Source organism: Chinchilla lanigera, unplaced genomic scaffold, assembly GCF_000276665.1.
Source record: "Chinchilla lanigera isolate Chin_1 unplaced genomic scaffold, ChiLan1.0 scaffold00004, whole genome shotgun sequence".
NCBI classification, from domain to species: Eukaryota; Metazoa; Chordata; class Mammalia; order Rodentia; family Chinchillidae; genus Chinchilla; species Chinchilla lanigera.
The window spans coordinates 31,605,798-31,622,747 of NW_004955405.1; the positions used below are offsets into that span (position 1 = coordinate 31,605,798).

The 16,950-nt window shown below is 46.5% G+C and overlaps 1 protein-coding gene across 1 annotated transcript; it reads right to left on the reverse strand.

The window, feature by feature from the left end:
* Positions 1 to 1,384: 1,384 nt before the first annotated feature.
* Positions 1,385 to 15,741, reverse strand: Ndufa12 (NADH dehydrogenase (ubiquinone) 1 alpha subcomplex, 12; the record flags this gene model as incomplete). The annotated part of the gene is given in 2 exon segments (XM_013518426.1): positions 1,385 to 1,666; positions 15,654 to 15,741. Coding segments are annotated over 2 exon segments (269 nt in total), but the record flags the coding sequence as incomplete, so codon positions are not given.
* Between the last annotated feature and the right edge of the window lie 1,209 nt (positions 15,742 to 16,950).

The following is a 16,950-nucleotide window of genomic DNA, read 5'->3' on the forward strand; positions in this document are numbered from 1 at the left end:
AAATGCAGAAGTGAGAAAGACATCTGAGATCAAAAAGGGCACGTCGTGAGCCCCGTGGGACACCACGCCCCTGCCTCTTTCTGCGCACAGAGGGCACTCTTAGCCTGCAGGCGCGGTGCTGGCCACGGAGATTCCACGTGGGACTGTGCCTGCTCCCACGCATTAGGTCACCCTGCCCTCAGCGGAAGGCGCCCAGGGATTTGAGCCTGCTGCCCAGGCCCATGGGCTTAGCAGTGTTTCCTGCCGGCCTCCCCAGAGCAGGCACTGGGAGACGTGCTCTCAGAAGGTGATCTCAGCAAGCTCCTTGCTGCTTTGCTAGGATTACAGGACTAACGCCCTGGGTTCATTTTCAAAGCCCTTCCCCAGACGTGAACACTAGTCTTCAACGTCGCTTCTTCTCAGGTCTGGGCCTGGCAGTCAGGGATTGGTTAGAGACCTGTTTCCTTGATATCAAAGTCCACGATCAAAAGCACTGCTTAAAGCCCTGCCTGCTGAGACCCAGCGGCCTCCGCACACTCTTCCAGCTGGCACGCACACCGCCGGCTCCACACCAGCCTCGCCTCTTCCCCCTCATACCCCGGATGCCGGCACTGCTGGAGGCGAAGGGCGCCGCGGAGGAGCACAGCGTCGGAGGGGTCAAGGGCAGAGTGGGGCAGGCCTGCTCCCTCCTGCCCACTGAATGCGCCCTCGCGGCCTGGCTCACCCCGTACTGGAGGGCAGAGGGCTACCGGAAACGGCCACCTATCTGAGCAGCGATCAGAGAGCACCTGGGGTCCCGATGTCTCCCCCGTGCCCAGCAGCTGCTGGAACTGGTTCTCCAAAGGAGAAGGGGAGTGTCCCGGAAGAACAGAGACTCGGCTCTGCCTCTCGTCCCACACAATGGCCAACCCAACATCGCACATTTCCCCAGGGCCTCCTGCTATCCCTCTCCACGTTAATGTTTTCGTTTGCAAGCAACAACAAAAACCCCACCCCACCCCCAGGAACCTTCGTTATCTTAAAGAAGTGTACCCCGGGAAGAAGCCCGGGAGAGCTCCCAGGTTAAAGTGTGAAGGAACCCGAGCCGGGAAGCAGGAAGTCTCCGCCGACCTCCTCCTCCGCGAGCTGCGCAGACGCCATCCACCCGGACCTCTCCGCCCCGGGTCTCTCCACGGCCCCCTCACATGCCCGTGGGAAATGCGCTTGACCCAGTGGCTGAGGTCTTCCCGTGGGAGTGGGGAAGGTCACAAAGCACAACCCTGACCTCAGGGGCTGTTTCCAAAACCCAGGGCTCTGCACCAGGCGTCACCGTAGCTGACGTCTACTTCAATCACCCATCTTAGTGAGCTTCTATTTTGTAAAAGGAGAAATGACAAATTTAAGGGAAAAATGGCACGAAAGACACTGCTTGGTCAGACAAATTTTAATCACGTTCACAGGAGACAGTAAAAGTACAATTCTGAGAGAAGCCCGGATTTCACACGTTGCGACTGGTTCTCGTGGTCTTTACTTGTACGGCGTGGAAGGGGGGACCCACTCCTGAATCTTCTTTCTAGCGGTGGAGTACGGAACGTACTGTTGAGGAGTGCCACTCACGTTGAACTGATGCTTCTTCCAAATGAACTTACGATCCGTTGGAGGTTTGGTGGTTGGAGGGTCGTCAGTCATACTGTGAAGCCAGCGATGCCTTCAAGGGGGAGAGAAAACAAGCTGGTTATGAAGAGGCGCAGCACATCGGTGGGGAGCTCGGCAGGGAAACTCGGAACTACTCTGTAGCGTGGGTTCAAGCTTTAATTCCGGCCCCGCTGAACTTCTCTGGGCCCCAGTGTTTTCAACTGAACATCTCTACTTCCTGCAGACGGTATAAGGCTCAAGTCTGATAGTACACTTCACGCACCCAGGAAAGCAACCAATGCTAGCTGCCGGCGGGCTGCGGGGGCACCCCGGGAGTCCTAGCCCTGTGCGAGTGGAGGCACAAGGATCAAGAGTTTGAGGCCCTGACTCAAATCTATGACACCATTCCTTTTCAGGTACATCAATATGTTATGTACCTCCAAGAGAGAAAACAAGCTGCCAATTAAATTGGGGTGCACTATGGATTGTAATATGTACCCTAACTGCATGTAAAATGTATTTCAGAGCTGATTAAGTACAGTATTAGCACTGATGCTGGGGCGGGTTCTGGCTGTTTCCATGCTCAGGTTACTCTGGCTCCTGCAGCGCTAGTGGGACACCTGTAAGAGCCCTGCTGAAGAAAGTCTGTGCAAGCACCTGTGGCTCAGGCTGGAGTCCGAACACTACACAACAGTACACAGTTTGCTGTATCCGAACATGAAGTCAAGGCCCTGAATTAAGTGCTTAACAACTTAATTTCAAAGGAGGTACGGTGGGAAGTGCCAGCCACCTGGCCGTGGAAGAGGTCATGGTGCTAAGGACAGAGAAGGGAGGAATCGACATTCCAGGGACAAACAACAGCATCTAGCAGGAAGCCAGCAGGGAAGGGAGCAGGGAAGTGACCTACTCAGATGGCTGCCAGCAAGACTCCTGGAGGTTCAAGTGGTATTTAAGGAACCCCAGTCCAGAGCTTCCATACGCCTGACTGGTGCGTAAGTGAGGAATCGAAGAGCTCATGCAGCCACAGAAAATGTCAAAGTAGCGGGGAATGTTTACAGTCCACCAACAGTGCGTAAGCGTGCCTGTGCTGTCTCGCACCCTCTCAGCATTTGCAGGTTTTAGTACCAGGCGTTCCGGCTGGGCTGAGGAGCAGCCTCGGTGTGGCTCAGAGGTGCAGCTCCCTGACGGCTGATGGGGTCAAGCACCTTTCACACGCAGTGCTTGCTGACCATCCGTACTTCTCTCTATTCAGACCCCAGGCCCATTCACGGGCTGGTTACTTGTCCTTTCCTTCGTTACTTTTTTGAGTTCTTTATATATTCTGGATAGTAAGCTTCTGTCAGGTGAAGAGCTAGCAAAGAGTTTTCTCGTTCTGTACACTATCTCTTTGACTGCTTTCTTATGTGGAAACCTTTTAATGTGACATAATCCCATCTGTCAATTCCTGAGCTACTAGAGCAGCAGTAGTCAGGAAACTGTGGCCGAGGTCTACATCTTGAAGTGTTCCCCTATGTTTTCTGCAAGTAGTTTCGAAGTTTTAGGCCTCACATTAACGTCTTTGATCCATTTGGGGTTGATTTTTGTACAGGGTAAGCAAGAGACAGGAATCTAGTTTCAATCTTCTGCGAATGGATAACCAGTTCCCCCAGCATTATCTGTTGAATCACTATGGAAAATAATATGGAGGCGCCTCAGAAAAACAAAAAAGAACTGCATTATGATCCAGCCACGCCACTCCTGGGCACACCTGAAGGGAATGAAGTTGGCACCCTAAACACTCAGCTGCACAGCTAGCTCTACTGCAACACTACTTGCAACGCCCAGGGTACGGGGTCAGCGCAGGGGGAGTTTTACTCAGCGCTGACGAATGAAGGCACATCACGTGCAGCGAAATGGACAGAACTGGAGCTCCTCACGTTAAGCAAAACAAACCAGATACAGAAAGACGAGTACTGTGTGTATTCTGTCACACGTGGAAACTTTAACAAAAAATTTTATATACATCTGAAAGCAGAAGCAGGACTGTTATTCAGGGAGGGGCTCCAGGGAATGGGGAGAGAGGGAAGATCAAGGAAGGATAGTTGGGAGGGTGGTATGATGAAATCACAACATATGCATGTGTAGAAGTGTCAAAGTGAAAGCCATAAACTTGTAAAATTAATGAGTTCATATTTATAATGAAAACATTTAAAAGTTCATGTTGAACTTTTTGTTTTTTTCAGACAGGATCCTGTTACACATAGTTCAGGCTGGTCTCAAACTCATGGTGATCCTCCTGCCTCAGCCTCCCCAGTGCTGGGATTACAGGTGGGCACCACAACACCCAGCCCCATGTTAAACACTTTTCAAAGATCATTTTTATCACAATACATAAAATCTGAAAATGTTTATCCTACTAAGGTTAAGGGTAAGTCAGGGAATGTGTAATTAGAAATCTATACTCATTACAACAGTTTAGAGAGAAATATAATAAACCAGATGGTTTATAATCTGCTAGATTAATATTACCCTTCTGTTTATTATTATTAAGGGCAAAGAGATCATAGCTTATAGATTTCTACACCAAAGAATTTTATTTGCAAAATACATTTTCTGCTGAGCTATTTTAATTCCAACTAATTAAAGATAGCAATGTGCTAAGAGTGTTGTTTAGAAAACTGCTGTGTTTGGCACTACGCCCATTTCAATCTTATATCACTGCTATTGTCTTTATAAAGGACAAAATGTAAAATTACTAAACCTGATAAAGTCAGTGAGACTGCAAATAAAGAGACTAGGAAAAAAGTTACAAATAGAAGAAGAATGTTTACAACAAAATATATAACTTTTGGGAAAAGTCTATATTTAAATATATTAAAGTTGTATCAAAATAATTGAAACAAAGATATTGTTATAATTACTGTAATCTTTGTCTACCAAACTCATTCAACTATAGAATGGGATAAATTTAACAAATTAAGAAACTAAATATAGTTCATTAAAAGATGGCTAACTCAAATCTTGTTAGCATAGCTGTTATTTAATTAAATGCAATCTCAATCAAAATCCCAGTGGAATTCTTCCTCAGAATTTGATGATATAATTCTAAGCACCTGCCGGACTCTATCCAAAGAAATTTTGAAAACTTGTAACAGTCATGAAGGCTGATACTACTAGACATTAAATGAAACCTCAAAAGTTAGAATGGTATAAAAATTGGTACAAAAGTACAATAAAGCAGAATAAAACTCCCTAAGTAGACTAAAGTATACATAAGGTAGTAAAGGTATTTCAAGTCACTGGGGAAAGTAAAAATTTCTCAACAAATTATGCTAGGATAGTTTTGTTGTAAAAAAAAAAAAAGCCGTTAGATTTTCCAAGTCCTGTGTCAAACAGATTTCAGATTTTTTTTTTTTCCTTTGAGATGCTGGTGATTGATTCACTATCTTCACACTGAGCTATACCTCAAGCCCTTTTTATTTTGAGACAGCATTTTATCAAGTCACTAAACTGCCTAGTCAGGGCTTGAACTTGCGATCCTCCTGCCTCAGCCTCCCAGAGTCTGGGATTACAGGTGTATGCCACCACTCCAGGCTGATTCCAGATCCTGTATTTCTGAAATGCTCAGATACAACATGGGTGAATATTTATATCAATAAAATATACTGATAAAGAATATGAAGGCCCATTTCTAAGCTTAATATCAAAAGTAAAAAAAAGTATAAATAAAGCTGATAAGATTTTACTATATAAAGTTTCAAATATTTATGTTCTAAAACACGTGAACAGCTGTGCGTGGTAGCACACGCCTGTGATCCCAGCCCTCGGGAGGCTGAGGCAAAAGGACTGTTTCGAGTTTGAGACCAGCCTGGGCTACAAAATAAGCTCAAGGCCAGCCTGAACTGCATAGCAAGACCCTATCTCAAAAAGACCAAAAAACAAAAAAAGAGAGGGAAGGAAGGAAGGAAGGAAGGAAGGAAGGAAGGAAGGAAGGAAGGAAGGAAGGAAGGAAGGAAGGAAGGAAGGAAGAAAAAGAAAAGAAAATGAGATCAGAATAACACACATCAAAAGGTAACAGTGGCCAGTGATGGCAAACACCTGTAAGCCTAGCTCTCTGGAAGATTGAGACAGGACAACTGCAAGTTTGATTCCAACTTACTGACTTAGCAAGACACTATCTCAAAATAAAAAAAGAGCTGAGGACACACCTCAGTGTGAAGGCCCAAGGTTCAATCCCCACTACAGGGGAAAAAAGCAAAGCAAAGCAAAGCAGTGGTTATTTCTATATGGTAGAAACAGGTTGTGTTTATTTCCTTCATTACTTCTACATTTTCTATAATGAATATGCATGACTTTCTAAGCAGAAAGTTAGTATATCAAAAAGAAAAATCCTGCTGGGCATGGTGGCACACGCCTGTAATCCCAGCACTTAGGAGCCTCAGGTGGGTTTGCCATAAATTCAAGGCCAGCCTGGACTACAGAGCAAGACTCTGCTCAAAAAAAAAAAGAAAAATGCTTCTAATGCAAACCAGTTCTGGAGCTGGCTTATAAATCCTGCTCAAGCCATCCATTATTATTTTGAAACTATAAATAGTCTATCTGCTTCTAACCTCATTTCATCCCACTTAAGCCACTATTTTTTAAAGTACTCAAATGCGTTAGTGGCAGATAGTGATTTTCTCAGTTTACCTTTACGGAAATTTTTTCTAAGTCAAATCACAAAAGCAACGTCATTCACTAAAGGATACATAGAAAAAGGTTTAAAATGCCTTTTTATTTAGAAACTTCAAAATCTGGTACTTATGGCAGACTCTGGCATTGCCACAGCTGTGACAGCCTGTGAGCACAACAAAGATTTATTCTGGAAGTGGGAATCAAGGGCAGCTTCTCGTTTATAAAAAGTAACAGTTTATTTTCATACCCCAGATACGGAATTTTCCAACAACTCACCTGTGTAAAATGTTATAATCCATCTTAAATAAAGTGCTGAATAGGAAATGAAACACACTACAATTGAATTTAAAAAGCAAAACAATCTTGTCTTCTTGTAATGAATACATTTGAACAGAGAAGAGTTATAGAGAAAAACCGCATTGGACAATCTGTATAATCAGTTTTCAGTTTCTTAGAACAGTTTCTTAATATTCTGAATTTCTGGAGCAGAAAATACATACCAAGAAGGGTATACTTTGAAAAGAATCCTGCAATCCACTGTGTCAAATAACACTTTGATTAAACCCAAGGGGTATTTTACATAGCATCAACCAAAGGTGAGAATACCCTAACCTGAAACTCTTAAGTTCAAAATGCTCAGAAATCAAAAGGTTTGTTTTTTTTTTTTTTTTTTTTTTTTTTGTTTTTCTCTGGTACCAGGAAAAACTCAGGACCTTGTGCTTGCCAGGCAGGCTTTTGTGCTGCTGTCTTTTTGAGACAGGGTCTCGCTATGCAGTTCAGGGTGGCCTTGAGCTCACTTTGTAGCCCAGGCTGGTCTCGAACACGCAACGATCCTCCTGCCTCAGCCTCCCGAGTGCTGGGATTACAGGAGTGCGCCACCATACCCACCACCATGGAGATTTTCGGATTTTGGATCTGGGGCTTACGGATGCTCGACCTGTGAAATCTATGCAAATACTCCAAAACCTAGAAAGTTTCCAAAATCTGAGTTCTGAATGAGTGGTACACGGAGCCAGGCTGGGGGCAGCACACACACCAAGAGGAAGAAGACCGTGCTGTTTCGAGAAAAACAGCTTCGCCTCTATTCACTCACTCAGCAGATACGCCGAGCAAGTGTGTTCTCACTGTGCGCTGGTGACTGTTCTAGTGTGGCAACGGGACAAACAAACGATAAATGAAAGACTACACAACAGAACAAGAGGCAGAGGCAGGCAAGTGCCACAAGGAAAAAAGCTAGAGGAGAAGGGCCCGTGAGAGCGGAGGAGGGACCTCTGCCTGAGGGAGTGGAGGAGCCCGCAGCGGCGCTGGGGTACGGAGGAGCCGGCAAGGCGGCGAAGCCGCGGGCAGCACAGGCGGGGCGGCCGGCCTCCAGCGAGGGCGAGAGGCCCAGGCGGCCGAGCCGGCGGGCAGAGGCCGGCACCGCTGAGAAGGCTCCGATCACTCCGCGAGCCTCGCAGGCCCAGGACGGGCTCGGGGACTTCAGGCTCACTAGCAGGGCAGCGGCTGAAAGTGTGCCTGAAAAGCCACTCAAAAAGAAGCGCTCGGGGCTGGAAGGGTGGCTCTGCGGCAGACCGCGAGCCTCGCAGGCTGGAAGCCGGAAGGGGAAGGGAAGCCCCGAGAGCTCAGGGGCAGGTGACAGGGGCGGTCACGGTGCGCGTGCACGACCAGGGCGCGAGGCTCCCGCGCGTGGGCCGTCACCGCGAGCCCAGCCCTGTGCACGGTCAGTCGGCGCCAAAAACAAGGGAAAGCGGGCGTGGGGCCCCGGCCTGCGGCCCCCGCATGGGCAACAGCGCACCGCGCCTGCTGAGTCCCCGCCTCCGAACAAGACAGAAAAAGGGTGTGGCTAGAGCTCAGTGCAAAGGCCCTGGGTCCAGTCTCCGGTAAAAACCCCAAAAATAAAAAAATACCGATAAAAAGAACTTGCCAGTAGCCACCAGAAAAAAAGAAATTGAAATGACCTTTAATTTTCTGGTCCGAACAAATAATTTAAGGGCTTAGGAACATTTTGCCTGACAGAATTGCGGTGTACCTATTTGCTTGGCATTTGAAGATTGAAAAAAAAAATCAAATATATTAAATTTATGACTGTGACCTAAAACACTTAAAGGAATGTAATTAACTAAATTTGCAAATGGACACAACTGTCTGGTACAATTTAATCCTTTCTCCTAGAATTTATCAGACATTCATCAAAGACCAAGAGGAAATAATTATACTTTATTTTTATGCAAAAAGTAATCAATTTACTAATCCTGTTCTTTGTCCTATCTATAAATTGAACCTCAAGGCCTAAGAAGACCTAGGTTTTAAGATTTACAGCTGTAATACACAGGATATTAACTTTAAACCCAAATTGCCATTAACCCTTTCTATATATAAAAGTCTTCCCCCTCCCTCCCCCCCCCCCCGGTAAAGAACGCGACTGACAGCTGATGTGCAGTGAGACAGGAAAGTCTGTCACACACCGCCTGAGGGGAGGGGGAAGCCAGCCACAGAATACTCTGCATGCTGTATGCCTTATTGTTTGTAATTACAAGCTTTCCTCTACAGATGGCGACCAATACACGCCAATCTCCTAGCTCCACCCGGAGCCTCTAAAAATCAGTCCCTTGCAGCCAGTGGGTGACCTGCTCCTATAGTCCTGGCTACTTGAGAGGCCGAGGCAAGAGGATCTCTTGAGGCCAGGAGTTCAGGGCCAGCCTAAGCAGTATGGAGAGACCCTGCCTCTGAAAAATAACAAGAAGCCAGACCCAGTGGCACACACCTGTAATCCCATCTACGCAGGAGGCTGAGGCAGGAGGATCACAAGTTCGAAGTCAGCCTGGGTAACCTAGCAAGACCGTCTCATAAGAAGAAAAAAAAAGGGGGGTGGGATGGGGATGTAGTTTAGCATAAAGCTCCTGAACCAATAGCAACAACAAAATATTCCTTCTCTATGCAAAAGCAGACCCTTCAAATGTTTGCTGAATCAGTGAATGAAGGAATTAGAGTTTATTTGCTTCTTACAATCAGATTTTTTTTTCAGTTTTGGGAACTGAACCCAGGGCATGTGATAGGCAAGTGCTCTGCCACTGAGGCATACCCTCAGCCCAGAAAATATATTTTAATAATAATTACAAAAATGTATGTTAGCAGGAATTGAACACAGGCCCTTTGCACTGAACTACATTCCCAGCTCAATGGTACTCTACCACTGAGCTACATCCCCAGTCTTTTTAATTTTTTATTTTGAGGGGAAAGATTTATGCGATCTGAAGAGAAACCAGAGTATTAATTTTTTATTTTGAGATAAGTCTTGCTAAATTCCTGAGGCAGAACTCAAACTTGCAATCTTCCTGCTTCAGCCTCCCAGACTATCAGGACTGCAGGTGTGCACCACCAAGCCCAGCTTAGAAGGATTGCTTTAATAAAATGGGAAAGGGCTGGGGATGAAGCTCAGCGGCACAAGCGCCTGCCTAGCAATTTCAAGGTCCTGAGTTCGATTCCCAGTACTCCCCGCAAAAAAAAAAAAAAATAGTAACATGGGAAAAATGCTTCCAGTACCAATAAGAAGAAATAAAACTGCCTGTAAAATGAACACAACTACCTAGAAATGCTCTAAAAGTACTATACAGGAAATCAGGACACAGGTTCTTTCAGGGAGCTGTGTCAATCGCACTCTCCTGCCAGGATCCTTCCACAAATGTGTGTGTGCTCGCGGCGCTGGCGAGTGAGCCCAGGGCCTCGTGGATCTAGACAAGCACGCGACCACTGAGCCCACCCCGCCCCCACATTTCTAAGAGCTTCCGCATGCAGCCCACGAGCTGCAGGGGGCCGCACCGCAGGCGCTTCTCCGCAGCCCGCAGCCCTTACCCCACCGCCGGTGCAGCCAGCACAGCCGGCCGCCCCTTCCGGGAACGCGAGCCGCGCTGCCTCTCCTCTTGCCTGGTCACTTCTCCTTCTTCTTCGCTAGCACGAGCTGCATCCCACGCTTCTGACTCGGACATCCACCGCTCACTTGACAGCGCTGTTCCTCGGGGTTTCCAGCAGGTCTCACAAGCGCAGCTCCACCCCTCCCTCACCAGCCTTCTCTTCCCACGTCAGTGATTCGCGCCACCACTATGGGACCAAGCACTACCGCCAACACCGACTCACCCTTGACTTCTGTCACCCCCACCTAAGCCCCCATCTGCCACACTTCTTTACAAAAGCTCCTAGAACGTATCACTCCAACTGAGAAAACCACAACGGGGCTGAGCATCCTAAATACATTAACCTCACAAGGGCCAAAATACTGGCTGGGAGTAGTGGCTCATTCCTATAATCCCAGCACTTGGGAGGCCGAGGCAGGAGGACCACTGTGAGTTCGAGGCCAGTCTGCACCGCATAGCGAGACCCCATCTCAAAAAAAAAAAAAAAAAAAAAAATTATCAATCTCCCTCTGACCCTAGAAGATTATTCAGGGATAAAAGTACTTTCTTTTCAAAAAAGAAAGGGGAACGGAGGGAAGACAAAGGAAGGGGAGAGACCCTTCACATATACAATTATTTTAAAGAGAATGTATGTATTTCTTGATTAGTTAACATTAATTTTAGTAAGAAAAATCAACTGCAAAGAGAGAAGAGTGCACTACACTGAGACTTGGTTCTCAGAAATGAGCAGAAGGGGCCCCCAAGTGGAGAGACGGTGCACGTGCAGCTAAAACTCGAGGCAAGCCACTTCCTTTCTTTTTTTTAAAAAAACCTGACTCAAAGTATTTCAAGGTTCCAAAACTTGGTATCACAGAAAGTATACCTTTATTTTCCTAATGTAAGTGAAAGCAACAATCTTATAATGTCATACAAGAAATAGCCCAACTTTTCTACCTTTGTATATTCAAAAATGCTTTACCTTTTCAAGTATCATGTAGGTATTATTTGTGTTTGTTTTGGTTTTGGTTTTTTGAGACAGGGTCTCACTATGCAGCTCAGGAGGGGCCTCAGACTCACTGTGATCCCTCTGCCTCAGCCTCTGCAGTGCTGGGATGACAGGTTGCACCACCACGCCTGGCCTATTAATGTGGTCTTTATGCCCCTACTTCTCTGCACAGGTGAACTGCCATAACAAGATAATAAAGACCTCTGCACATTACTATACAGATGAGAACAATTAGCTAACTTAAAACTGAGAGCAGAGCTGGGCGTGATGGCACATACTTCTAATCCCAGTATTCGGGAGGCTTAGGCAGGAGCTTCCATGAGTCTGAGGCCAGCCTGGGCAACAGTGAGTTCAAGGCCAGCCTGAACTACATAGTGAGACCCTATCTCAAAAAAAACAAAACAAAACAAAAAAAAAAAAACAAACAATAACAACAACAACAAAAAAAGAACAAACAAAAGTAACATAAAATGGCACTTGGTAGCCACTAACTACTTCCATAGCTGGGGGTGTAGCTCAGTGGCCGAGCACTTGTTAGCAAATTCAAGGCCCTGGCTTCCATCCCTGCATCAAAAAGAGCAAAACCAGAACTAAACAAAACTTTCAGGGTGTTAATATTCAATCCAATTAATCAAATTCCTGAACAAATTAAAACCCCACCGCTTAACCCACAAGAGAATAAAAGATAGGAAGAGTAAGTTATTGCAACAAAAATAACAGGCACTAAATTATCGCCCACTAGTCTACCAGCCAGAGTTCATTCAGTGACTACGAATTCAGAGAGCAAGGACCATAGATTCACTGCCCGTGTGCATGAGGGAGCCCAGCAGCAGCCGCCTGCAACCCCAGCTACTCAAGAGGCTGAGGCAGGAGGACCACAAGTTCAAGCGCAGCCTGGCAACTTAGCAAGACTCTAACTCTAAATGAGTAAGCAAGTATGTACGTAAAAAGGACTGAAGATGCAGCTCCGCAGTGGAACGCTTGCCTAGCATGTGTGAAGCCTGACGTTCAATCCCCAGTACTGCAACCAACAAACAATAACAAAATCCCAATCAAGCAAACAAATTAAAAAAGCTAAACCAAAGCAACCAAAGAAGCAGTCTTCAAGGCAAGACACACAAAGTGAACTCATTTTCCTATGAGATTTCTGATGTTCCCCCCGTAAGACAAGGGAACAATGAGCAAAACAGAGAAGGTGGCTGAAGTTCCCGATTTCACTCACCTCACCAAGCCTCTGAGGGCCGCCGTCCACGGGTGGGAGCCACGCAGCCACTGAGCACACTCAGGAGCCACCTCGCGTCACCTACAGCCCCAGCGCCCCTCCCTGGGTGTCTCTGCACGGTGCTCATGCAGGTGGCAGCTCACCCGGCAGCCGGAGCCTGTTCTTCCACTCTCCTGACGACACAGCACGGGTCCAAGAGTAAGGAGAACGGAGCCCAGTTGGGCCACGCAGGGCCTGACCAGAAGCTTCGTGTTCCCTGGCAGCAGGCTCTCCGGGACCCACTACACAACGCTTCAGGGTAGGGGACATACCAGGGACAACCCTCAGCACCATAAAAATCAATTAGCTAATTTTTTAAAAAAAGAAACCATCACCAGGCATGGTGGCACATCCCTATAATCCCAGCACTCAGGAGGCTGAGGCAGGAGGGCTGCTATGAGCTCAAGGCCAGCCTGAACTATGTAAGACCCTGTCTCAAAAAACAATCAAGGTCTGGGGATGTAGCTCAGCTGCACAGTGCCTGCCTGGAAGCTCAAGGTCCTGAGTTTGATTCTCAGTACAAAAAAAAAGGTACAACTATGACAAAGGAGAAAACTAGAATGTAACCTGTGGTACTGAACTTGAACACGTGGTACTGGTGTGGGTGGATACATAAATCATTACAGGAATACACTTTAGAGATGTTGGGGATTCAGTTCTAGGAGGCCACTGCGATAAAACAAGCACTGCAATAAAGCAAATAAAACAAATTTTGCTTTCCCAGTGCATACAAAAGTTATCTTTATACTACACTGTTCTTTATTACATGTGCAACAGCACACCTAAAAAAATGTATATACTTGTGGCTGGGGATGTAGCTCAGTGGCATAAGCGCCTGCCTGGCAAGTGCAAGGTCATGAGTTTGATCCCTGGTACTAAAAAAAAAAAAAAAGATAGACCGAATCATTGCTTGTAATGGGCCGGGAATATACCTCAGTGGAATCACGCCTGCCTGGCAAGCATGAGGTCCCGAGTTTGATTTCCAGTACCGAAAAAAAAAATGTATATACTTCAATTTTAATATCTTTTCTTGCTGACCAGTGTAAAGGCTGGGGTAGCTGCAGCTGTTTCTTCCTCCCTTCCCCCCTCCAACTCCTTCTCCTCCTCTCTCTCTGCTGGGGGCTGCACCGAGGGACTCCAGTACACTAAGCATACACTCTTACCATTGAGCTACACCCCCACGCCTAGCAATCTTCAAATGAAACAACAATGAAGTATGCCACCTTGGCTGATTCTGACGAAGACGTCTCTGTAGCATCTGACGCGATCTGACAGCATTTAACCCACAGCAGAGCAACTTCCATCCTCCAAGCTCTGGCTGCTGCTCTAACAACCGCTGATGTAATATGAAGCGCTCTGCTGTCAGTTCGACAACGTCTTCATGGGAGGAGGTTCCTTCTCACCCACAAGAAGGGCCTCAATCATTAAATGTTTGTTTGCTTTGGATGAGTTCCCACTGTCAAACTGAGCTTAAATGTGAGGAATGAAAGAACCAACAATAAGCCAGGTGTGGTGAAGCATGCCTGTAATTCCAGCTCTCTGGGAAGCGGAGGCAGGAGGATCCCAAGTTTGAAACCAGCCCGGGCAACTTAGTGACTCAGTGAGATCCTGTCTCAAAATAAAAATGTAAAAAAGGGCTGGGGCTATAGCTGAGCGTGAAAGCCCTAAATTCAATAACTAAATGAACAGATTAAAAGTTTGATGAGTAATAGGATATAAAAACTTTCAGGTATCTCTGCACAAAACGTTAATTAATAACCAAGGGAGAATGAATTAACTTTAGACTGGAAGAATCTGGTAGACGTCTTCCAAGGAACAGAAGCTTTCATTAAAGTGGGACAAAGCAGAAGCGGGTGCCGCTTTGCTTCTGTGATGCTTAGCTACACGCCCCTCAAAGAAGCACAGTCTGAACAGAGTCAGGAGGAAGCCACCAACGAACCCACTCCAAGGTCACTGTAACAAAACTGCCACGGCACTTCCAGGAGGACCACGGTCACGAAAATTAAGGAAACGCTAAGGACCCAGCCCCGGGTGAAGGAAACTAGAGCCAAGAGGCTGACGTGGAACATGCGACTGTCTGGCCATGAAGGACACCCCTGTGACCAAGGCTGAACCTTGGACAGGGCTAGGAAATGAGAGGACACTGGCTGACGGAGTCTGCACCGCGCCCCTACCACGCGCTGCCGCGGCACAAGGACAACCTTGAGCCACAGGCGCCTGAGAAACAGCACGCAGTACTCGGCTGTGCCCTCGCTTCCCGAAATGCAGGACACGAAACCCTCCCCTACCACAGAGCCCTGCCATTCCAGGAGGTGCACAGTGGAGAGGAGAAGCTGACATTACCCCAGTTTCTACTCAGCAGAGTCCAGAACGATTTCTGATGATCGGCTGAAGGAAAATGCCACAGTCAGGCTAATATACTTCTTTCTAATTTGGGCGGAAATTTTCTAGACCAATTGGAAAAGGTTTTCTAGTTTGATTTGATAGTAACCATGTGGCCAGGCATGGTGGCACATGCCTGTAATCCCAGCACTCAGGAGACTGAGGCAGGAGGATTTTTGTGAGTTCGAGACCAGCCTGGGCTACAAAGTGAACTCAAGGCCAGCCTGAACTGCATAGCAAGACATTATCTCAAAAAGACAAAAAACAAAACAAAAATATAGCAACTATATGGCATTACTTCAGCAATCTGTACTACAGACAGAAGTACTCTGCTCTGAAACAGTTTCATCAAAAACTGGAGATTCAATTAAGTGCATCTAGAATTTCACTTCAAAACATTATACTGCTGGATGTGGTGGCACTTGACTGTAATCCCAGGACCAAGAAGGCTGAGGCAGGAGGATTGCTATAAATTCAAAGCCAGTCTGGGGTACATATGGAGTTCAAAGCCAGCCTAAACTTCATAGCATGACTCTGTCTCAAAAACAAAAGATCACTGCTTTAATCCACTAAATTTTAGGTTAATTTGTTATGCAGCCATGGTAACTAAGAAATTCTTTCAGGAAAAATACCACACTGTCCTATAAGAAGATATTCAGGGCGGTATGGTGGGGCACTCCTGTAACCCCAGCACTAGGGAGGCTGAGGCAGGAGGATCACTTCAAGTTCGAGGCCAGCCTGGGCTACAAGGGAGTTCAAGTCCAGCCTGAAATGTATAGTGAAACCTTGTGTCAAAAAGACCAAAAAAAAAAGGATGTTCAGTAAATATACGTGCAGTGCCAAGGCAGACCACTCCAGTGCAGCTCACCACTCAGGCGGCACCATGCTTCCGTCCACGTCCCAGAAAGTGTTCTTGCCGTTCATCTCGGTGGTGTACTGAACCCATCGGTGACGGCCTGGAGGGAAGACGTCAGGAAGGAAAAAGATCTTTTTCTTCAAAGCGTCCATGTACAATAGCAGGAAGTCAAGTCATCTTTTAGGAACTTTGCATGCTCCTCCACAGAGCAAGCTTAAAGGACTAAGCCCCCTAGGAGCAGCAGCGAAGGCAGGCCCAGCCAGAGTGCAGCACATTTACCCACAGCCTGTGTCACCCCAGCAGGGTCCCTGACCGGGGACTGCAGGGCACACTGCAGTGGGGGGCTCCCCCCGGGCTCTGCAAAGGGTGGAGCTCAGCTGGAGAAATATGTTCCAAGCTACTCAGCGTTTTCAGGACAGAAAATGCTCCTCCTGAGATAAGGCAGGAATGTATTCAGAGACTCACACTTGAATTCTGTGTTTTCACATAAATATGTTAAAAGAACCACCTCTCAGCCTTTCGGATATCTGTGAATTATATATAATAAGCAAACATTATAAAGGTAGGCTAGTCAATTAGGAGTCTCATCATCAAAATACGATCGCTGCATTGTTTAACAAAAGTTTTTGGAATTGTTGAAGATTTAACCACTATTTACAAAACTTTTTCTTTCTTTTTTTCTTGAGACAGGGTCTTGCTATGCATATAGTTTAGATTGGCCTTAAACTCACTAGGTAGCCCAGGCAGGCAGGGAGAGAGGAAGGGAGAGAAAGAAAGACAGAAAAGAAGGAACAACAGAGGGAAGGAGGGAGGGAGAAGAGGGGGAGGGAGGGAGGGAAAGAGAAAGAGAAAGGAAGAGAAAAAGAAAGAAAAGAAAAGAAAAGAAAAGAAAAGAAAAGAAAAAGTGAGTTGGGGATGCAGCTCAGTGTGAAGGCCTGGGTTCGATCCCTAGTATCACGAGCGCACAACGCATGCGTGCTCACACACACACACACACACACACACACACACACAACTAAAGCCCACAACAGTGCACCATGTAATCCTAGCAAAAGTGGGGGCTAAGGCAAGAAAATTACTAGTTCAAGGCCAACCTGGAGACCTTGTCTCAAAAAACAAACGAAAAAGGGTGATTCGAAGTAAACTATACTCCAATGAGCAGGCAGAGAGAGGCGGCCTTGAGAAAGGGCTCATAAATCAGGTCGTGACCGTGGAATTTGGCTATCATGGTAGAGCTGGGCCTTAACGATTTTACACTTGAAAGATATTAAATCAAAATATTTAAAGTCCATACTCAGACTCACCAATT